The sequence below is a fragment of the Epinephelus moara genome, chromosome 6 (genome assembly GCF_006386435.1).
Source record: "Epinephelus moara isolate mb chromosome 6, YSFRI_EMoa_1.0, whole genome shotgun sequence".
NCBI classification, from domain to species: domain Eukaryota; kingdom Metazoa; phylum Chordata; class Actinopteri; order Perciformes; family Serranidae; genus Epinephelus; species Epinephelus moara.
The window spans coordinates 20,225,779-20,250,074 of NC_065511.1; the positions used below are offsets into that span (position 1 = coordinate 20,225,779).

The 24,296-nt window shown below is 42.2% G+C and overlaps 1 protein-coding gene across 1 annotated transcript; it reads right to left on the reverse strand.

Annotated features, from left to right (window-relative positions):
- Positions 1 to 832: 832 nt before the first annotated feature.
- On the reverse strand, positions 833 to 24,247 carry LOC126391622 (Wilms tumor protein 1-interacting protein). Its single transcript, XM_050046503.1, has 8 exons — positions 22,299 to 24,247; positions 15,463 to 15,564; positions 9,046 to 9,113; positions 7,830 to 7,892; positions 6,306 to 6,436; positions 5,255 to 5,306; positions 2,992 to 3,060; positions 833 to 2,272 (listed from the first exon to the last, which is right to left on the reverse strand). Exons 1-8 carry the CDS (start codon positions 23,536 to 23,538, stop codon positions 2,135 to 2,137), a joined length of 1,863 nt encoding a protein of 620 aa, XP_049902460.1. The 5' UTR covers positions 23,539 to 24,247; the 3' UTR covers positions 833 to 2,134.
- Positions 24,248 to 24,296: the final 49 nt, after the last annotated feature.

The following is a 24,296-nucleotide window of genomic DNA, read 5'->3' on the forward strand; positions in this document are numbered from 1 at the left end:
TATATTTCTAACATTTTATTATATATTGTATTTTAAATTTTAAATTATCTAAACTCTCATTTTAACATAGCAACTTTGATCAATGTAGCCTACCTAGACAGTGGTGAGCTAGCCAAAAAAGGAGCTCGACTATACTGGTCCTTCCTCTGCCACTCCTGAGCATGTGGACGAAACCCATTTTTATTGTGTTTTAAATAACCCTTTATGGTTTTTATCAAAGAGCACTAAATATTTTTTACTCACCTTGTCCTCGTGCGCCATGCTTTAACCATAACCTAATCCTAACCACTAAGGGGGACGCTACACATTAGCAGGAGGGAGACAATTTTCAACAAGGAAACACATTTTGGTACAAGACCAGTAAATTTGGTTAATCTTGTGGATGATCTGCAGAAAGTTAGGAAACAGGGGGCGCGTATGTGTATATATATGTATCTCTATGTGGGGTGGGAGGGTTGGGTTTTCCCTTTTCTTTTTTGTTTTCTGTTTTGGTTCTTTGTTGTTTTTAACCTCTGTGAGGCACCTTGTGTTACTGTTGTATGAAAAGTGCCATATAAATAAAGTTGATTTGATTTGATTTGATTTGATTTGATTGTCTGGTTTGAGGACATAGGGACTTAATTATCATTGACAATGTTTAGTTTTTTTATATTTATTGTATCCTATTGATCCCAAATAATTAGGAGAAATTAAAAATGCACACCAAACAATGTGTGTGTTGGGTCTCAGGAGAATACTGAAAGCAGGTCTTGCAAAAGTACCATGAAGTAGATATTCAATTGTCTTTACTGAAAGCAAGAGATATACAAGAGTACCATTACAACAGTAAAAGAAGAATCATATTAAAACTGAAGTTTTGGCCTATTGCAATGCTTTTATTAAATATTTTCTTTACAACACTCATACAGCACATACATGTAAATGTTTGCTCTTCATCTCAATCTACAGTTTACTATGAAAACAGGACCTCAAATGACAAGCAAGTATTAAGTTAGTAAACTCAAGACATGAATATTTGGATGGCAAAGGCAGGCGATCAAAACAGTACTTTCCACTGCAAATCTAATTAGTATTAAAGAATTTTGCACAGAAGTCAGAATGAAACAACTAATATACTGTAGGCCTACAATATATATCTTTCTTTTAAATATACGCTTGCAAACGTAATAAAATACATAGCTCTACAGGCCTAATACCAACCTCTTCATGGGTGCATAGAAAACTCGCCAACCTATCTCTAAGTGCTTGGAACAGGCTGCGTTTGATGAACGATGGCTGCTTATTTACGACGTGATAGTATAACCTGGCTCTCTGAAGCAGCTTGCTCAGACTTAACAAAAAAGAAAAGTCATTAAAATGTATTATATGACTGTGAAATGGTATGACCTAAGCACACAAAGGCATAGCAACCTGGAGGATAATGGAATTGTTAATCATTTCTATGGAATGGTCATGCTAAAGTTATGTGAAATAATTTATTGCATACAAGAATTTGCATTTGAATAAAGCCAAATAGAGGCCTCTGTGTTTGTGCTGTTACCACCTTGAGAAGAAAATAACAATCTGTAGCATTGTCATTGTTATGCTATGATTTAAAAAAAACTCACCAATTTATTACTTTTTTGTATATTTCTCATCTGTAAGTACACACCAACTGTTATTACTGCGTGTAGAAACTATATTATGATTAAGCCATTATTTTCCAACAGCTCAGCTAATGAGCCAGCAGAGCCATTAGACAGATAATTTCTGGACTCTGTGAACGTGTAGTTACAAATGTGTTGACTAACAGATATTTACACAGCCAATGCAACTGATATTTACATTTTAAAAAATAATATGGCAACACTTCTGCAAAATCAATATGCAGCGGGTGTAACGCAATGCTTCACCGGGTTCAAAGTAGGGCTTTGGTGTATTATAATACTTCATTATTGGGCGAAAACCTCTTACGGCATAATTAAAACTTCATTAACATTCCTGTGAAAAAACACATCCAACCACAGCATGATCTGATGCTCTGCATTAATCAATCCTCTACAACAAGAATTGTGCATATCCACTCCCGCTTTCAATCACGCTTTGGCAGTTCCAACAAACATCCACCAGGTGTCTCCCTCCACCTGCAGTAGTGTTAGTAGGAGGCCGTGGCGGTGATGGGTGAGGAGCGGGAGGGCTCCATGTGCTTCAGGTGGCAGGAGTGGCAGAGAAGGTGGCCATTCAGAGGGTAGCAGCGGTGACCCTCCTCGTCGTTCAGCTCCATCTTACAGTCCTGAGCAACACAAAGGGGGAACAAGTGGTGAAATGCACTGACAGGTTACAGAATAGAGGATAACTGGTCTGATTTCTGCTCTGTATTGACCTCATTTCCGGGCACTGACAGACTGGACAGCAATAATTACCTCCAAAGTGTGCAAAGGCAGCATTCAGACTGGGTTTATTTCTACATGTACAAAGAGATTTATACTCCTCATTATTAGCAGATCTTGAATCTGTGCTTGCTGAGAAACGAAAATCATGCTCTGGTCGATACAGGATACATTTATTCGCCTTAAGGCTTACTGTTTCAAGGAAGACATCTGTTTACAAGGACAAAATCCTTAAGTCAAAATGTTCCTCTGTGATTAACAAAAACCACCAGGAGGACCCGGCCACTCAAGAGTTAAACACTACTTAAACAGAGCTGCTCCTCACAGCCCACTGATTTTTATTTTCATGAAGTAAAAGAACAGCAGTTGTCAATCAGCCTTTGGCAAAAAAAAGAAGAGGCACTTGAGTAAACTGATGAGATAGGGATGATGAGGCGTTGCATACCTGCTCTCCTCAGCAGCATGTCATTACCGCCAAGACTGTAATTAAGATCGGGAATCTACTCATTATGATTTCTCCTAATGAGCCTTTCAGAGGGTCTCTGGCTCAGAGCCACTAAACAAGCATGTTTTCAAATGCAAAGTGATGCTTTTTTTTTTTTTTTTTTTTTTTTAAACCCACCTCACAGTGATAGCATTCCACATGATAGTCTTTGTCCATGGATACGACTCGAATGGTTTCATCAGACCCCTGGAAAGAAATTCAGACAGACAACTGAAGCCAATCTTGCCAGAAGACACTCCACTGTCTAATTCTGTTCAGTCTGACAAAAGCTTCAAAAGATCGATACAAAGCGTGCGCGCACTGATGTAAGCCAAGAGCTGGATTGTCTGTGCTTTAAACCACCCCTCCGCATGACAACCTTGAAGTTAAAGTGCTCATCAGTTGTTTCTTTATGCACGGACCCGCTTTGTTGATCCACCGTCAGTGAAGTTCCATTATAGATTTTTTTAAAATCATTATTGAAAAACAATAAACAGCAAGACGGGGCTTATAAATCCTACTGTCAGACATAAATATAGACACAACATATAACTGCAAGGAGCCAAAGATCATAGTAAATCATCTGCATCTGTATCTCAATCTATGTGTGTGTGTGTGTGTGTGTGTTTGTGAGTGTGTGCACTTTGTCCTCCTGTTTCTTTTTCAGTCATCTTTCTCTGGTTACAATATCAGCCTGAGAGGGAACTCCGCTAAACATCCGTAACAACAGCTTACATAAAGGCACAAGACAGACTAGGCCCCCTACCCCAATACGCACACACAACACACACACACACACACACACACACACACACACACTACCTCTCCTCTAAATACCGGCCTCACTGCTTACTCAAAGGGGAGGGCAGGGGACATTCCAGTAAAGTCAACTCTAATTTTGGACATTTCTCTGCTTTTGCCAGCACATCCTGTCTGTGTGAGAGTTGACTTCTTTCCCTGCCATCCATCCCATCCTCCATGACACCACATCAAATCAAAGCCCATATATATTAGGTCTCACACTGTTATGACCTACAGTCTACTGGGAAATATGGCTGTATTGAACTATCTGCTACTTGCACAGCTAAGTTGGGCGTTTGGTTCATAACTGAGAAAACATGAGCAGATGAGGATTAGAATCTGCTGAGCTCCTGGTGGTTGAAGGGCCACAGGTTAAAGTGCACAACTTCTAAGAGCTTTTCATTCACACCATAATGAAATCCATTTTGCACTCCCTCTGCATTAAACTTGTCTTAGGGGCTTTGACAGCGCTTCATCCTACAGCGAACGCACTGACAGGAGCATAATCAAACCAAACACACAATATAACTATGGGTACGCGATGCAGATAAAAACTGAGCATAGCGTTATCTCAGGAGGGCACGATGTCAAGCTCAGCTCACATCCCAGCTATATCAGCTGATCTCCAGCAGCCCAATCACCTGACGGAGCAGCTGATTGATGGAAGGGAGTCAGCTGATAGATCATATGATTCCTTTCTATGCAACCAATTGTCGAATCTCATTCAGGGTGCCCTATTGGCCTGCCGGCTGTTGCTGCTTCCTCTGCAAGCTGCTTTGCAACCCGCCTCCACCCCAGCTCCTCCTTTTTATGCTGTGTCTGACTTATCAATGTCATTTCTGTTTGTCTTTGATGCTGCTCTGTTCTGTTCCCAGGGAGTCTTTGCTGCTGCTAACCCTGCCTTAGGTTTCCCATGTAGGCGCATGGAAGGGCAGGAGGTTTGCTCTCCCTGTCTTACGGCTTTCCACACAGGCGGGCGGAAGAGGCTTTCTGTGTAGGCCTAGTAAAGGCAGAGAGGCCCCAGAACAGAGCCCTACCGCCAAATATAATACTGCAAATGGAAATAAAGTTTTCTTTGACTAAAGTGGTCCTGACTGAACTAGTATTGTCCCAATTATCAGAGCATTGTCTTAAAAGGTATACCATGCAGGAATTGTCAACCACAGATTGGTGTTTTTCCTCACTATATTTGCCTTTTGTTTGGCGTTGTGTCTGCGATTTTCATAGCTTTCTTTTGGATGCATGTTGCTTACTGTCTGGCACCTGGTGACTACCTTTTCATTAAGTCCCAACCTCACCTGTGCTCTGTTCCCCTGAATGTCCTGAACATAGCAAAATAAGAAAATTCAGGCAGAGGGCAGGGTCTCTACAGATCTAAACATACCCAGTGGGTGAAACTGTTTTAGTGAACAAAACCCAAATTGTGCACATTTAGAACAAAGGATCTCGACTTGTGACGGATTCTGGAAATGTTTTGAATTATTATTGATTTAGACAAGTGAACCACAATACCTTGAAATGAGAATCTGATAATATATATATATATGATAATGTTTAATTATGATGACCTAGTCCTAAATAAAGGTGAACGTTATCTTACCTCTGAGGGGAGGATGGGCTGGTTACAGGCTGCACATTTGGGCGCCAGGACCCTGGAAGAGCACAAAGAAACATGTTTTCACAGATGTGTTTAAACTGCGCTCAAAAAAATGAACTGAATTCAGTTCACTAATGACCTGAATTTGAATTCACTTCATCTAAAGACCATAAAGGTTATAGTTTATATTTGATGTCCCCCTGCTGACCTTTTAAACCTCCCTCTCTCTCCCCTGACTCAGACTAGATTCCGCTCAGTTGATGCCAGGTTAGCAGATGTGCTGGCTTTCCCTCACACACATGATTCCCCAAATCCAAAAAGAAGTTGAAAACCAGAAAAAGCAAAATGAATTCATTATTTCCACACACATGGCTGGCACCTGGATGTCTGAGGGAATAACAAAGGGCCTCTCAGTGTGGATGGGCATGACTGTGGCAAAAAGTCAAACACATACTGTATACATAATAATGATTTAATCAGCGTGGAGAACATGTGGGAGCTGCCAGACAGTGACCGGCCATGGGCCTGACTGTGCTGTACATGTTGTCCCAGCAGGGAGAGGAAAGGCTGCAAATGTGGAGCTGCTGGTGAGGTGCTACAGATGCTACTGTTGATAACTTTAACTGCAGTTTCTACAAATGGCTGACAAGCACAGCATCAAATGTTCTCACAGACAAAGCCTTGATTTTCTTTACTCAGATGTTAGAAACTCTGTTTTTGTCCTTACAAAGCATGTTACTGTTGGACAAGAAGTGCTATGGCTGCACGCCACTCTTCACACCTCTAAGTGGACAGTGATCTTTCCTCCCCCTCCCTCTCCTTTCATCCCTGACTACACTTCTCATGTGTCTGCCACACGTGGCAGAGAGAGACACAGTCGACCCCTCTCAACCAGATCCTGCGGCAGTGAGGAAACGTTTAGGGGCTGTGCTGTCATTTAACTCGTAATAAGAAACCTAGACTTTTTTCAGTGTCACGCTAAACTAATTTAACACAGATAAATCCAGATCATGTGCTTGTGTTCCTTTGAAGTACTGTGTACCGTGCCACTCACCTGTGGTAGTCTTTGAGACAGTAGATCTTATTTTCAGTGTCCACAGTGAAGGGCACTCCGTCAAGGCTCTCATTACAGATGACACAGCGGAAACAGCCGGGGTGGTATGACTTCCCGAGGGCCTGCAGGATCTATAGGGAGAGAAATGAGTGAAGAACATCAGGACATTGATGCTGTAATTCATTCTGCTACTTCATATTCCCTCACTAGCTGCATCCAAACAAATTAAAATAGTAATTGGCCCTCACTCACCAACTGTTCTCATGAAGAAACTTCTTCTTAAAACCCACTTACGCATTATTACTTACAATTATTTTACAGAATGCTTCATGGTCTTATAAAATAAACACTACACTTAACATTGGTTATGTTAATGGGAACCATGCTTTCTGCAGAAACACCTCCAATTAAGAACTACTGAGGGGGTTTTTTTGGATTATGTTTAGTGCTTCACCCTCTTAAGACTTTCAGTTGGCATTGTTAACTTGATTCTCTTTATCTTTTTCTTTTTCTTCTCCTTCGTCTTCTCCAGTTTTTTGGTGTGCACATGGCCATGAAGTCTGATGCCTTTTATGGGGATTTGGAGAGTATTTACCTATGTTAATTAGGATCAACTAGCACACACTGTCAGCTTACAATGGGACAATGGGATTCATCATTATAACAACACAGGTGCAGACAATTTTTCCGCTTAAGAACACATCGTAAATGTGACATAGACTTTATATAAAAACAAATTTAAGAAAAAATTTCTGAAGATGTTGGTGAATGAGGCCCATTGTTCTTAAAAAATCTTTGCCTTTTAATTAGATTAATTTTCAATGATCCTGTGAGTATAGTGGGTTGTAACAGCAGTTAAGAATTGGGCAAAGCTAAGAATAAGCCCACCCACGGTGCTCATGGTAATAACTAACAAGTATTCACACCTTTAAAATGAAGCTAGAAGAAAAACAGAGGAATTAAAAAAACATACTGTGACTTCTTTGGCAAATTTAAGGCAAAAGCAGACAATATGTTGCATGTTATGTACAGAAACATATCCATAACATGCAAAACATATGACATACAGTGTCAGTGATCAGGTCCAACAGATTTCTGCTGAGAGATAATGTGCAGATGTAAAAAATAAAGCAGCAAAATAAAAACAGAGACACGTCCTTCATCTCTCTGTGCAGGATGGAGAACATGTGTGGACGAATGTCGACAAAAATTCTCCATATGCTGCAACACTTCCTGACTTGATCAGTCATGTGTGTGTGTGTGTGTGTGTGTGTGCTCTGTCATTACCCATGAGACTTTTTGTGTGTGTACGTGTGTGTGCATGTGAGGGAGAGGAGCACATGCAGAGCCAATGCTTCTTCCTGAGCCTTTATCCAGATGTGCCCACAGAAAGCTTATTTAGGGTGAAGTCACTCTAAGTTTCTGCTGAGATCACCTGGCTCAGACCCATGCACACAAACACACACACACACAGACCAGACACACAAAAATACGCACAACTGGAGAGAAGTAACAGACACTCACCATGTCCATGATCAGATGTCCACATGCGTTGCACTTGTCTGCAGACTGCTGGAAACCAGAGTACTTCAACAGGCAGAGAAAAGACGACAGTGATGTCATTGGAATGTGGTTATTTAATGGCTGACTGAAATCTCTGACTCTCTGTTTCAGACTGAGCGCTAAACTGCTCCACAGTATCTCCCAGGCATAATCCAAAGTAGCTTTAATGGTTTAGCATGCATAGTTTTACTTAAACCCTCTTTAAACTGCTTAAAATCCCCCATTTCCCTGTCTGAGAACAAAAAAAATCACAACATTCAGCACAGTTTGCAACTCAGGTGTGTGGCATACTGAACAAATCTTCAGAAAGCCTTTGAAAGTCAATAGAGTGTGGTTCCTGAGATTGACATTTAACTGATACAGTATTTGAAACAGTCAGCTCAGCTTTATTGTGTGTTAATATGTATGAGCAATGTCAGTGAGGAGAGGCCCCACTAACAGGTCTGGCAGAGGAGCAGACGTAATTAACAGCACACAGAGGGAGAAGAGCCAGAGCAAATTTAATTCAGTATAAATTTTGATTTTAATTGAGCAACTAAGAGCTTTTGGTGGAAAGGCAATTAGATGAGGTTTTATAGGGAGGGCTCCTGGGGTAAACACGCACAGAGTTATTGACGGTGTGAATATTGCTCTATTGCTTATGCACACTGGCTAGAAAATGCATGCTGGAAATTACTACAAATTTTAACGACGAGTTTTAATTCTGTTAAATGTACATCCCATGATTATGCATGCTAAGCTTTCAATTTACAGTCATTCTGCACTGGTGTGAATGGCCTAACTGCCCTCCACTCTATAAACCATAGCAAAGCAGCTTCTCCAGTTACTGACCTCCTTCCAGTCCCACCCAAGGGAGGAAACTGATATGAATCAGCTGCATTAGATGCAAGAAACGAGGCCACAAGGTCAAAGTCTCTAACTGATATTTTGTACTTGAGTTGAAGCCTGACAGACTGATTTAAGGTTGCATTTAAGTGTGTAATGTACACTGAATGAATGGGGACTTAAATGATCATAAATCTTGTTAATCATAAATACAGAGAGATTTGTAAATGACTGGGTGAAAGTGAGAGCAGCACAGCGTGAGAAAGGTGTGTTATCTCAACCCCATGCAACAAAGGTCACAACATACCTCAGTTGAGGTATACTAAATATAGACTGTGTATTGACTGCTCACCAGAAAGTCCTCTTCACAGAAAACCTTCCCTCCGACATAGTAGAACGCCTTCCCTCTCAACCGTCGACCTGTAGAAACAGAAACACAGAAAAGTCCATTTGTTTCAATGAGTACAAAGCAGGTCGCGCACCTGGGACCCTTGGAAGAAAAAAAAAAACATTTTTTTTTTATCATTGAATTACAAAAAGTGGATAAAGCAGATGAGAAAAGGTAAATCAATGATAGAATGTTGAAATGTCTTACTGGAAAATCTTGCAAAGCCATGAGCCCGGTCTCAGAAAATAGTTACAGCTCTAATGCGTAAAGACCGTGGTGATTAATTACACCCATTCGAAGGTAATGGACCCTCTTGCAATATTCATTATATCCTGCTGAATCCCGGGCAGATAAATCAAACAAACGGATCTCTGGTGTGCTGGTGTCTTAATATAATATTGCTGGGACACAGAGCGAGTTGCAGTACGACGAGGAACACATCTGGATCAGACACACGTGAGGAAAATGCTGATTAAATTCAATTACTAGACAGGTGCAACAGATTAAACACTCTGCTCTATTGGATTTCATGGCAGCCACAGGCCAAGACCTACAGCGACCTGCTATTCTTCTTCTTTGTTCCTTTCTGGTGTCTCTCCACATGCTGGGTGTGCTTCCTGTCTGTCTGCTTTAATAGTTCTATGGTCTGGAGCTAGCTTCTTATGGCAACACACAAACACACACACACACGGCAAAACTACTGCACACAGCTATTCTTGCCCAGGTCCCACAGGAAGAGAAAACATTCCTGAAATTTTCTGAGTGGGGAGGTGAGGGAGGGGGCAGCAGGGAAGAGGAGGGGTTAACCTTGGTAAACAGGAGCCTTCTTTATCTCCAATGGTCCATCCCATGCTCTGTTTACCTGATTGCTTGTATCCAGATAATCTCACACAGTCATTTAGCCACAAGGAACGTTTCATTCTTAAGACCAAGATGAAATGCAGCCACCGGCATAACTCCAGTACAAGGAATTTTAAATGCACATCTTTCTTCAGATCCATTTCTAAAAGCATGGACAAGTCAACAGCCGGTCAGAACTGGAAAAAAATATTTTAATTCATCCCTACATTGGAAATAGTAGGTTTAGGCAATGTGACAGTATTTAATGTTAGATGGCATACTGTCCACCATTTTGCCGTACCCTTAATCACATGGTAGCTAGAAAAGGATGGTCATAACTACACGAGTACTCAATTTGGACGTCAGTATTCATTCAACCGATAGAGTAATTACTTTTGGTTTTTTGCATTCAAAAATAAAAGTTCTATACAATAAATGTAAACATAAATTGATCCTGTTCTATATTAAACATTTACATTTTTTAGACAGGTTGCAGTGATGTGGCTGCTCTCAGTGAATATCGGCACACATCCATACAGCAAAAAAGATAGATCTGCGCAGCAGCAGGTAACGTTCAACCTTTTCAGTCAGACATCACTTCTTCAAACGTTACAAGCAGAATGGTAACCAGGTATAGGAATGATGTTTGGAAAGCACGCAGAAAGGAGGGCTAACCCAAACCCTACCTGCATTTTCGCTTGGGTGTTCATATTAAACCATTTACGTTAGACATTGTACATGTCCCTTTTTTTTATTGATACTAAATGATAATTAAATGTAAGTACTCAAATTTGAAAATTTCTTAAAAGTTCCAATGCCTACCCTTAGAGGCTACCCTTTAATATCTCTGGTAGCATAAGCTGTTGAGGGCAATGCTGCAAATTACTGATGATGATTTGTGCATCCATGTGATTGAACACTTTAATTTATCAAGTATCTGCTTTGATAATTTCACTAAAAGGAGGAATTTTTTTTATCATTTATCAATTGATTTTCCACAAAATTTCTCACAGTAAATTTACACTTGCCGTGACAGTGTCTATCATCAAACCTACCCATAGACCAGTGTAATCGACCTACAAATTGAGGAATATGACTATTTTATAAAAATCATAAAAAGAGGGTGACCTTTCTTCTCACTAATAACTGTTTTAAATCAGTAGACAATCGATTAACATGGGCCTGAATTAGACATAAAATATAGAGCCAAGAACAAAGACAAAAAAAAAAAAAAAAGACAAACTACAACCTTGTCATTCCTCTTTTTTTTACAACGACATGATCTTACTGTAATAGAATAATAATGGTCACGCAACCGAGGTCTGGCCATGGCTAACACAATAACTGACTAAAAGGAGTCGAGGAGTCGAGGAGTCAAGGTGCGACGTTGGCCTTGTGTAATTACTGACAGACAGTCTTGGACCTGTGTCCCTAATGGAAGAAGGGAAGGATGAAGGGGATGAAAGTGCGATATGGACCATTCCTCCTCGTCACATTCCTGTCTTTTTTCCTAGTGAGTCGGAAAGGGAAGGCTCTGAGCTTTGCCTGAAGATAAGAGCTTAATTAAAGTCAGGAGTCAGGACTGACTATTTGAAAAAAAAAAGGTCCAGAAAGAACTGTGACTACTGCGCTTTCATAAAAATGTAAAATACCTGAGGGACAGAACGAAACAAAGGCCATTTTCTAATTAAAACATCCTATGAATTCCCTTATGTAATCCCATTCAGAAAATAAGAAATTCACCATGACCCTGCCATGGCTTCCTAATCGGGCCTCAACCTTGGTCTTTCCGGAGTAAATTACTCAAGTGAGACATCTCAGCAAAAGAGACGCATCTCTTTACAACAATTTCACATTTGTACATGGTTTACTTTGACATTCAGTCTCTCCTCCTGCCCTGCAAAATAAATCTATTTTCTATTTCATTGACAAAGAAAATCTTCCCTGCATTTACAAGACGTCTTTTTGGTAGTGTGAATGCATTTCTTTGGCTGTGAGCAGCACCTGGAACGTTTGGTCAAGGTCCCGACAAACTACTCACCAGATGTTAGCATACCAGTGGATTCAGGACCAGTCAGACCCTTGTTTATATTCTCCAAAGCCTGTCGACTGGCTTGAGTGAGGGGCTGATGTTATGAAAGCAGAATCTGTTCCTCTGTTCCTCAAGTCATACCTTGCACTGCTGCCATTTTAGTATGATAGAATTACCCCAAAAAGACACTTATAGAAGAACTTCACTGCTCGAAAGATGGTCTTTTCATAAAACTGTCTGTCTATGCAGTAAAAAGACTCTAATACTTTTGAAATTAGTGCTATATGACCAGGGAAAACAGAGGAAGGAAGGACTGTGGCTACAACTACCAGAAAGCAGCGGACCAATAAACCTTGGCTGTTTTGACACAGGAAAAATTATGGCGGCCGGACTATAATACACAATCTCGATTTACAGTTAAACAGTTAGCTAAAGTATCTTCTGAAAACATTTTTGGCAAGAAAAGGCAACACAGTAACAGAATATTGGTTCGTATTTGATCAGCACTGCTTAGTTTTGCTGTTAGTTTTGACCTCAGTTTCTTTCAGTATCCGTTTTTACAACACAGGAAACGGTACGGTGTTTATGGTGCTTCTTGTTCACAAATTCTTATATTACAGCCAAACAGTGCACTAAAATATGTTTCTTAAGACATTTTAGGTGAGAAATACCTTGGTTTATATTTGATCAGCACTGCCTAGGTAAAACTAGGAGGGTCTCTCTCGATCTACTTCCATATTCTCTGCATCTGTGATGGCGGGATAACAAAATGTGGAAGTACAATCTGTAGTTCAAGCAACAACCCTAGAGCCAGTGAAAATCGTTGGAGCTGAGAGATGGGCAAGGAGATCTGGGTGCTGGTAAAATGGACGGAAGATTATGTCAGTTAATTTTCACATACTCCACACTGTTATGATACAAAGCTGGATGAAAAGTATTAATGTGGTCATTAGTGAGGTATATATAGTTGTGAAGTAATTTCTACCTGCATCTTATTTCAAATATACTAGGAAAAGCGTCTCTTATGAGGAGAGGCCGATGCTTTCTTTTTCCTGCTATTTCCCTCTTCTGTTATTTCCACAGATTATTTGAGTTGGCTAATGTGTAAACCAGTTCCCCTGATTATAAACATGGGCTTTAACTCCAACTGGGTTGTATCGTTAACTGTTTGTACAGAGTCAATGATTAGCCAGGAGGGAAGCCGTTGCTGTCCCCCCCCCCGCAGCAAAGAGCTGAATCCCAGACACACAGCCTGAGCTCTCCTAGCCATCAGGAATGTTCTCCTGCCTCTCAGTCACCTTGGGGGAACTGGTGGAGTGAGGGCATGGGAGGAAGTTCACGGTCGTAAAGACTTCTTATGCAACTTGACAGGCGTAAAAGTTGCCTTGACATACAAGACTGCGGAGGAAGATGACATGGGATACTGAATGTACAGTCACTGTATATTCAACAGCATTGTGCTGTTTACTGTGTGGGCACATGTATGAATACATATGCATGTATCAGCACGCCCCTGCGTGTGCTGGCTGTGTGTGGTGGGTGGTGTGCTCCCACTGAATGCTCTCCCTGTCCCGCACTGTACTCACATCTTGTTGCGCCCAGCTGACATAACAGCACCCAGTGTCCTCCTGGAGCCAGACCTGTTGAGGGCCCCTATGCCTGCATTCCTCCCCAGCTGAGATGCTTTTCCCTGGGGCCACTCACAGCGAGCACAACCCTCATGCCCTCACATGGAGCAAGCTATGAGAGGTATGTGGTGTGTAAACTCCTCTCTCCCCCCACTTCAGACATCAGCTTCACTCTGAGCCACAGTGTGTCTCTTCTTTTTCATCTCCATGCTCACACCCACACACACACACACACACACATATAAACACACATGACGGAGGCTAAAAGAAAATCCATGGATGTTAATCATACATTTGGGGGCGTAACCAGCAAGGTCAAAGGTGCTGCGGAATAATGGGCCTGAGTAGAGGTCACCTAAGTGCCGCACATACTCCACATACCTACCATTTGATAATTGGGACAGAGATTTTAATTGGTTGGAGGAGAGAGCCAGGTCATGCCTCAGCGAGGGAAGAGCACGGCTGTCCAGCGAGGAAGCTACAAGTCACACATACATCGGACAGTGCAGCTGGGGTAATGAACCTCACCTGACACCTAGCTGCACCTAATTGGTCAGGTAAACTGTCTAAACTGGTAAAATGAAAATAAAAACCAGGCCAGTGCAGCGTTAAATGATTGGTCCAATGAATACACGGGTGACACTGGCACAACAGATCAGTTCATTTTCTAGCAGTGGAAACGATGCAATTTGTCCTATATAATGTGATATTTAGCTGTTCCAACACACGCAGTTTCTTTAACCTCATTCTGTCTTAAAAGTTAAAACTGTATCTGCCTCTGGTAATTAAAACCAAAAGAACACAAACAAAAAGCAGATATTCTCTTTCAAGTTGTTGCCAAAGTATTTCCAAACAAATAAGCCCTGCTAACCAGTACAAAGTGCTACAAGTCATTATTGCTTCATTACAAGTGCCACAAAATACACGCTAATGCAGATATAATCCCCGCCTTTCTCACACATGATTTGTGGTATTTATACGTCAATGATTTTTAAGTCTTGAGCTCTACACAAGACTTGGATACACACTATTAAACTATACTAAAAGTTAATTTGCTGACTGATGAATGAATGACGTTGACAAAAAGTCTTGCTCCATGTGTCTTTGTGTGGGCTGGGGGAGTGACTGGCACACCCAGAAACCAAACACCCGCAGCACAGGACAGTAATCCCCAAATGATTGTGTGTTTTTGCTCGGGGCAGTGAACGACTGAGGAAGAAGGTACCACTTTTAATTCCAGAGAACATGGTCTTTGGCAGCCTATTAGTCAGGAGGTGACATGAGCTTTACACGTGGATCGACAGAGCAGAGAAGGTGAAAGGGTTCAGGTGGGAACAAAAGACTCAAGCCCCTTTCACATAAGAGCTGCGAACCTGACATTAGCTGGAGGAGCTGAATGTGAGAACGCAAATGTCCGGACTTTATCCTGACAGCACCCTAGTACAGAGTCCATGTAATGACCAATTGAGCATGTGTGTGAATAGGACAGGTAATGGTGTGGAGACTTCACATCGTTCTAGTGGGCGTGTTGGTGACGTTTCTATGTTCGCGCAAAACTGGAAAAAAACAAACAACCAAAGGATACATAACAAGGGTCACTTACACAGAGACAGCAACGCAAATGTTGAACGTCTGTCAGTCAGAGTCAAAGACGAAATAGTCAAACAAATTAAATTAAAGACTGATGTGTATGACCAAGTTACACACCGGGTACGTGACCACGGTGTAATCCATGTCACATCCTGCCTCCTGTCCTTGTCCTAACAGAGACAATCTCCTGTCGCATGCTTCATGTGCGAAAGGGAAACTCCGGACATTGCTCGGAGTTCATATGAGAAAACGGCTTTAGTGAAGGTATGCCGTGTGTGTGTTTGTACTTACTGCAGGCGCTGCAGGTGAAGCAGCTGTCGTGGTAGAGACTACCCATAGCTTGGCAGGCCTGGCTGGCTCCATACACCGCCTTGTTGCACTTAACACAGACTCCTGGAACACAACACAGCATATAACAAAGTCAGAAAAGTCACAGTGAGTCACTCCTATCAAGATAAAGGGGACTTGTGAAGTATATGATCCAGATTAAGCCAGACAAAAACAATGGAGACGGAGGGGGAAAAAATCACTTCACAAAAGTCAGGAAGCTGGTTATCGGGCTGTATCATTGAAAGGGGAAATATATCCCGAATTGCTTATTTGGCTTGGCTCAGAGACTGAGAACTCTTTTAATAAAGACAAATCAAAACATTCCTACCCAAGACACAAGAGTCTACTTAATATTAATCCATCCACTCATCCAAGCCAACAAGATTTACAAAGTATGTGCAGAGGAAAAAAAGAAATTAAGATAAAAGCCCAAACACAAGAAAGCAAGGAGTTTTCTCTCCTGTGGGTTGAGTGAAAAATAGTTCAGGCCTAGAGAAAGAACCAGACGGCCTACATTTTATCCCAGGTTTTCTTGACCAAAGGTTCAAACAATGGATTCCAAATGACATGACAGCATTATGCACAATAATAAAAGATGGAATAATGAAACAAAATGAAATAATTTGAACCATATCTGGAGTTTACAATTCAAAGAAATACAGAATTACATCTAAAATAATAAAATCCGTGTGTATAGCGAAACCATGCTGGAGAAGAAATCGGGCAATAAAGTTGGCTCATACTTTTTGTATAAATGTTCTTATGATTATTATCAAAAGTGTGGGCTATGATATACCTAGATCATGTAGGGTATGGTACTTTGGCAACATGACAGGAGGAATTATGTTAAGAGAAGACAGGTATCTATTGCTAATCTTGTAGGCAGCCTGTAAATAGGTCATCACGAAGAGATGATACAAAGCAGAACCACCGACACAAGATGAAAGGCTGAAAACTGTGAATGAAATCTTTGATATGGAACTGTTAACTCACAGGATAAGGGCTCGTTTGGTTTATTTTTGTTTCATTTTGCACTGTTTTTTTTTTTCTTTTTTACCTTTTTTTTTTTTTTTTTACATTTTTGTAAAAACAACTGAAATAAAGTGTTGGGGAAAAAAAGAGAAATAATTCAGGCCTTCTAAAAAGCAAATCACATGAGAGCATGCCAGGAGATATTACATAATCTCTCCTTTGACTTTGGACTGTTCATGAGCAACACGTGATCAATGCAACACTTCTTTCCTGAGACCTGGCATGGAAAAATTATCTTTCTTTGCTCCACTTCCCTGCTAATTTCCACCTCTCACTCCAAGCACGCACTGTACAACATGGCATGATATGACAACTGACGTATGCATTTTGACAAGTGACAAACCCCCTCACTGCTGACTGTAATGGGTAGTCAGCCAGCTCCTTAATCAATCAGATACAGCACGATATGACCTTCCAATCACGAAGCCTTTTGTTAATGTAACAGAGGGGGCGATGGCATTGAGGAAAGTTGAAGGCAAGGCCTCGAGCTTCTCTTGTAGTGTGAGGATGTGTGTGCATGAGGCTATTTGTGTGTGTGTTTTTATAGAAAAACTCCCTGGAGACAGAGAAGTAGAGCTCAGCAGAAGAGTGTGGCCCAGCCCAGCCCGGCCCAGCCCTGGTCCTCCTCGAACACTGACAAAGAAACTTCTGTTTCCACTGTATCCAACACACATCACGAGGCTGCCTCCTCCAAAAAAACACACTGTTACATTTAATAACCTTCAAATGTTTCTCTCCATAGACTTTCAGCAATGCAATATACAACTGGGTTATATATAATTCAACTAAAGCCTCTCCTAATGCCACAACAGAGGACACTTCATCAGGGGCCCTGATGGCTGGAAAGAAGATTTAGAGATAATACGGGGATAATATTAGAAAGCAGAAGAATGTTGCTCTTATGTAAGTTGTTGTTTAGATGAAAACACAACAATTGAATGTGAAGGTCCTTTAAATCACATTCTCTGCTTTTCCTCTGTAAATGTTGACTACAAACATGTCAGAGAACAAACAACACAGTGGGAATACGATTCTCAGGAAACCCATACACATGTGGTAATAGCATGCAGAGCTTTTTCACAACTTCTTCAAGATCTAACACTGAGACATTTTTACTTTAATTTATTTATAGCTTTGATTTGTATGGCCCATGTGAACAAAAATTGAGTAAAACTCCGTTCGCTCTTGCTTTCCTGTTTGGGGCCAAAAATTCCTTGTTTTCATAGTAACCTCCTCGCCGATTGGGCCACTACAAATCTGCTTTTGGCCAGGGTCCCATATTCCAAAACAGTGTGATTATTCAGGGGACTGACTGCTCGTTTCAAGTGGGGGGAGGGGAAGCAAAACACGCAGCCAAAACTTCACCCCTTCTACCGCCCCCTCACCTTTCCCAGTTGTCAAAACTCCCGGTTGATGGCTGCTTGCTTGCCACTGACTTAAAAAGAGACCCTTGCAAACACCCTGTAGCAGGTATTGAGTGTAATCACTTCTACAGCTGACATTTAATTCACTGAAAAGTATGTAAAACAATTCACGGACAGAGTTGTGTTGTGTCTCTTAAAGCAGTGGTTCCCAAGCTTTTCTGTTTGATGTACCTCCACACTCATATCAGATAAGCTCAAATATTTATCTATTGCTTTTAGCTAACTATTTCACTATTTACACTGAGGTAACTATTCCACTGTTTCTATTACTTCCAGATATTCAAAATGTTTACTAGTGCTTTCCCCTGAAAGTCGAAGATTCGAATCATCAGAGACCCCCCAGTCGACTGGGATGCTTTAAGTTAAGTTTTTTTGTTTGTTTGCTTTTTGGTCAGTCTGTGTGCAGTGTATTCCTCCAGATTTAGCTGCAGAGTGAGCACTCGTCGCTTTCACGCTGCTCTCCTGTAGAGGCAGCTGCAGACCCAGACCCAGGGAAAGTCTGAGTGAGAAGTAGGCAGCTGCCTGGAGGAAGAGAGGCTTTGCCCGGTCAGGCTCCGAGATAACGTTATCTTCTGCCTTCTGCTTAGGAGTGGTGAATTTACAGCTCACAGAAACTTAATATGATACAGTCTCTGGCTTGTGTTTGATATTTAAGTGACGGCAAAAAATGTTGGTGCACATTTATGATCTGTTGTTAGCGAGTTAGCATACATTAGCTTGGACGGCTAATTTGGCTTTTTTACTATTACACATGGACGTCGCTGTCACCCTGAACGTCCTGCCAAACCCTGTGCAAACTCTCACACTCTAGGCTATATGGAAAAAAAGGAACCAATAGTCGAACTCGTATTGAACCGCTAAATCCGATTCAACTGACATAATTCGGAGTCTGGTAAAGGCCAAATTTAGCTTACTATTTTGACTTCTCTGTTCACTTACTATTACAGCTGATGCAGGTTGGTGAAAGGTGAATACTGTTTTGCTAGCTTAGCTGCTGCTACCATTAGAGTAGCAGTGCAAGTAGTGTTAGCCCTTTTTCCAATAAGCCCTAAGAAATCAGATTTTTAAGTAAAACATTAAAGAAGTGATCAATGTCAGATAACTTTTCTAACTAAAAGAATGACTAAATTCCATCTTTAGTACATCCACCATATGATATACAACTTTTAAATTAGCAAAAGTTTTACATTGCACTGTCATTAAGGGTGGGGGCAGGGAATCAATACAGCACAGTATCATGATATGTTGCGTAATGCGTAACAATATTGTATTGATACACATACACTAAGAATCAGTTTTTTTAATTAAATAAATTATTAATATTGCAAATACAAATTAAACTTCAGGTAGCCTACTACAACAATGAAATCAATTGATTTTTCAGTCCAATAGATACATTTTGCTGCATTAAAAATGAAGTCAGATGAACAGACTTGGAAATTTATCTAATTAAATAAAGCAGATGTTCACAATGTTTTCCTTTCGGGACATATTTTGCAATTTAAAAAAACGTAATGAATTTATCACAATGTATGTCATCGCAATACTTAGCATATCATAAAATGTTTAAAATCGCACACATAATAATGTTGTATCGTAGGGTCTCTGGTGATTCCCACCCTTAACTCCCATTCACTTAAATGTGCTGGATACTGTGTCATCTATGGCATCATTTTCTAACTTTTACCACAGGACACACACCACACCCAGAAAAGTGACACAGCATATTAAATTCAATCACATACCACATGCCATTATACTCTTAGAGACACAGACACATTGATGTGCATGAGAGGATATCACATTCACACGTGTATACACACACACACACACACACGCACGCACGCACACACACACACACACACACACACACGACAGCCTCTAAAATCCTGCCACAACACAAGCCAAGAATCCCTGGGAAGAGTTAAGACGAAGCTTTCCACTCAACAGCCAGATGGGATAAATTAATCCTCCATCTTAACACAACACTAAACGCTCAACTGAATTTGTGTGTGTGTGTGTGTGTGTGTGTGTGTGTGTGTGTGTGTGTGTGTGTGTGTGTGTGTGTATAAGTCAGAGGAAGAGGGAAGGCAGAACACTGGGATGTCCCACCACTTCTCCCCTCTCGGATGAACTTGGCTATAAATCTCACATCCTCTCAGGCTCTTGTGGCCAAGGACAAAGAAGCATCCACGTACTTGTCCCTAAATCTCTCCGTTTGTCTACTCATCCATTCAACTGCGCCGCAGGCACCTCTAAACTTGTCTAGGACTCCCCTCCCCTTTGTATCTTAAGTCCCCATTTCTAAAATTCCTTGCTCTCTTCCTTCAGACATTCCTCAGTGTTCCCCTGGTGCAGCCGTTTTGGCACTGCACTCATTTTCCCAGAACCTCCAGCTGCAGTTTTGCCAATCAGCACTCGGTGTACAGTCGGGAACTCTGATGGATCCCAGCCCTGTGTGTGGACACAGCTCACTGGATTGGTTAAACACCACCATGGCATTGGCAGACTTTTAAAAGCACATAATATTCAGTCCTGTCTGTCTCAAAGAAACCTTAGCATTAAACTAGCAATCATCAAACACAAGTAGGATCTACGTACCAATATCCTAAAGATGCTTAAAAAGTCTGCGTGTACGATTCACAACTATGAAGGTCTTCTGTGATGAAGCTTAAGTTCTGTTAAGATAAGTAGCCTACACAAGTTTTTTTCTGGCATAAAGGCATGACTCAGAGGATGAGCCAGGGTCTAGTGGAAAACTCCATACAAGAACCGTGTGTGGGCTTTGTGTGTGTGAAAGAAGGAATATACTGTATCGCTTTAAATCCTACACTTCTGCTGATTGCATTCTGTGCTTTCCCACACATGCGTAATATTCACGTCCTTGTGCTATTTGTGAGCCTTGTCGTGACAGTGACGTACGCCAGAACATCTTCCCTTACACACCAATACAAGCACCCCAGGGGGTTGAGGAAGGCTGTGAATTACAATCATGACATTCCAGCAGGAAATTCCTTTCAACAAGGAGGCAAGGGTGCGTGTGCGAGTGTGTAATGGGGTGCTCTGTGGGTTTTGAACACGATATCACCCATGTCATGCTCTCTTTCTCTCAGTCTTGCTTTCCCATAGCGGGACGTCCCGTTTTCATGAATGGCCTTGGCACCAAACACCTGGTTGCCACGTGAGCACCAACTTTCCCTGCAATAAACACACTCCCAGCAACAAACAGTGCATCTCGCCTATTTACTATATCTGCATCTGTCACAACAGTCTGTCAGCTGACCTCACAGCAAAGCATGTGTTTTTCTAATGCTGCATTAATTTCCTGACAGCATTCCTGCAGTACCAATGGAGCAGCTGAACTGCTGCAGGCAGTGATATGGGGAACAGAAACCAGAGTTTTCTGCTGATGATGGGCATTCTTCAACAACCCTTCCTACCTCTGTTTCTCAGCAAGTGACCTAATGTTTTGATGGCATTGATTGCTAAATGAACAGCCATGGTTTCTTGGTCCTAACGTGCCCCCAAATGCTCGAACTAACAGTCACAGGTCTTATTATTCATTCTCATTTTTCCTGTGTGCACGTGTTCATCACTTGCACAAGTATGCATGACATGCTCACAAAGTCACGAGAAATGTGCAAGCACAGGTCTGTAGTAATGACATCATTTGGGAAAACAGTGAATGCCACCGCCAGTCGAACAAACTCTCCACGGGAAGGTCAAGGAACATTAAAACAATCACAGACTTAATGGAGCACAGAGTTTACAGAAGTGGTCAAGCCTTAACTAATGTGTTTAGACATCAGTGTTGCCTCTATAGTAAACCACTAACTCTCTGGGAGGAGATAAGAGGGCACTTTTCTTTCTTTGTGGCCGTGGCCCCACCTTTTACTGCTAAAGGGTTTGTTCCAGCTGCCTAGAGGGCAGACAATGAATCATTAAAAAAAGACACGAAACAAATTAGAAAATTATTCTGTCTGCATTCCACAGAAGAAAAGAAGAAAGAGGCCTCTTACAGCATCTGACTAATAAGTTCAGCTATTTTATCTGCAAAGACCATCAAGAATGCAGCCAAACAAAGACTTTAGACAAATGGGTTGCACTCCTGATTAACACACAGAAACACACAGAATAATATGTGTGTCTGTGTGAGAGGGAAACTCAGACGGATGACAAAGGGTGACAGTGTGTGCATGTATAAATATGAAATCAAAAACAAGTGGATTTATGTTCTGAAGTGTGGGTGGGCGACTCTGTCGTTCAATGGGTTTTACAGCAGTGGCCTAACTGACAGTAGCCCCTTGTTGGTGCTGGATAGTCTAATCTAAACTGTCTTACCAAAGTAGTCAGCCTTTGGTTGGGCATCCATCTCTCTTTCCAGCCGACTGGTGATGGCTTCCAATTTTATTTCAGCTGCTGAAGGCCCCTGTTCATGGGGCTGTGTGAGCAGAGACTGGCAGGGTAGTTGGGCAGGCTTGGGGGAGCAGGGGGCTTCAGCTTCAGCACTGACAGCATGTCCAGTGATGGGTTTTTGGCTCTGACCTTGACCCTGGCTGATGCTTTTGGAGACACTGCCAGGAATCAAGGCAGCAGATGGCACCTGGGCTTTAGGTAGAGGTGTTTCAAAGGGTACAGGCAGGGGTGAGGAAGCTGTCACGGGACCATTATGGCTGGTAGATGGTCTCGAAGTTGGAGAAGATGGTGCGTAATGGGCTGCAGAGTGTGTGGAGGGCTGCTGCACGTGGAAGTCAGCTCCTGCTGTGAAGGCACTCAGAGGCAGGGCAGGGATGAGGTCAGGTTTGGCTGAGCCAGAGGGCTCTGTAGCCCAACCCCTGGCTGGCCCTGCAGATGAGGAAGGACTCAGGTTTACAGACGGGGTGACAGCCTGATTCTGCTGGGGTGGGTGACTGTTGGCGGTGGAAGGTGCAGACTGACGCTTAGGCTGCTGCTGAGAAGTGGTGCTGCCCACAGAGCCAGACAAAGATGGGGAAAGCTGGCTCTCTCTGGATGGGGCCCAGGCAGCCGGCTGGCTGACAGGGTGACGAGCATGTGTGGGCGCGCTGTGAGACGCGTTTCCTGGACTGGGGGGAGCAGGGGTGTTGTGCTGGGATGACTGCGGCTCTGAACGCTCCTTATTATCGTAATTGTTTCCGTAGCCATATGCCCTGCCGCCTGGAAGTTCAGACTGGATGCCCGTGTGGTGTTTCTGGCCGTCAAACTGTGCGTACTGGTTCCCAGCCGTGGTGCCCGGCACAGGGCCAGAGAGTATCGGGGGCTTCGCTGCCGCTTCACACGGCTGTCTGAAACTATTGATGGGCGGTCTGTCTTTGGTGTAATATGTACTATTGTGGCCCCCATTCATTTTCATAACCTGGTTGTTTTTTGCCATCTCCTCTTGCTGTTTCTGCATGTGTATCTTAGTCATTTTAGAGGCAAAAACTCTCCTTGTCTCTTCAAAGTCGGGGTTATTTCCTGCATCCCTCCTCATACGAAATAAACCATCTCTGGATGCTTCATACATGTTCAGGTCCTCGATAAACTTACTCGCCTCGAGTCCTAAATCCTCGTATTTATCCATTTTGACGATATTTTGTGTCTCTACTTCAATTAAGTGAAGTAACAAGTAGTTATATTTAAAAGCTTAAGCCTGACTAAATCACCAGTCCTTTGAAGAGTGATATTTCCACAGTGAGTTATTAGCTTACAGTCCAGCAGCCTGTAGACAGAAGACGAGGGTCCAGACACGAGCAGAAACTTTGCTGTTAATCCAAACTTCCCCGTTGTGTTTATCGTCCGGTGTGAAGGATTAAAAGTTAAAAACTCCGCGTCCTCCTCGTGAAGCTGCTCCGTTCGCTCAGCTCGGCTCTGCCCCGAAACAAGCCGCCGTCTGTCTGGTTATAAATGTGAGCAGATCTCAGATCCGATAGCCTGGGCGACCCCGCCAACTGCCCCCTCCTCCTCCCGCGTTACAGTCCCAGCGGGGAACCTTCATTCAAAACTTCATCCTCCGCACCGCTGTGAGCAAAAAAAGTGCTTTAAAGTAGTTAAAATAGCTAAAATGTCGTTAAAGTAGCGACGGTTGACTGATAAAAGTTGTCTGCCGTTGACGGGCAGACCATGGGACAGCCGTTGGAGCAGGGAGCCGTACGTGGCCACCGGTCGACAGCTGGGACTGAAAACAGGGCACAGTTTGTTTTTAAAGGTGCAGTGCTCCCATTGAGCAGCAAGTTAAAGTTGACTTGTGATCAGCGCTGCTATCATTAATCATACAGGAACGTTAGCTTACACAGAACTGGCTGTCTTGTCCTAAAATAGCGGAACTTGGGGGCAGATATT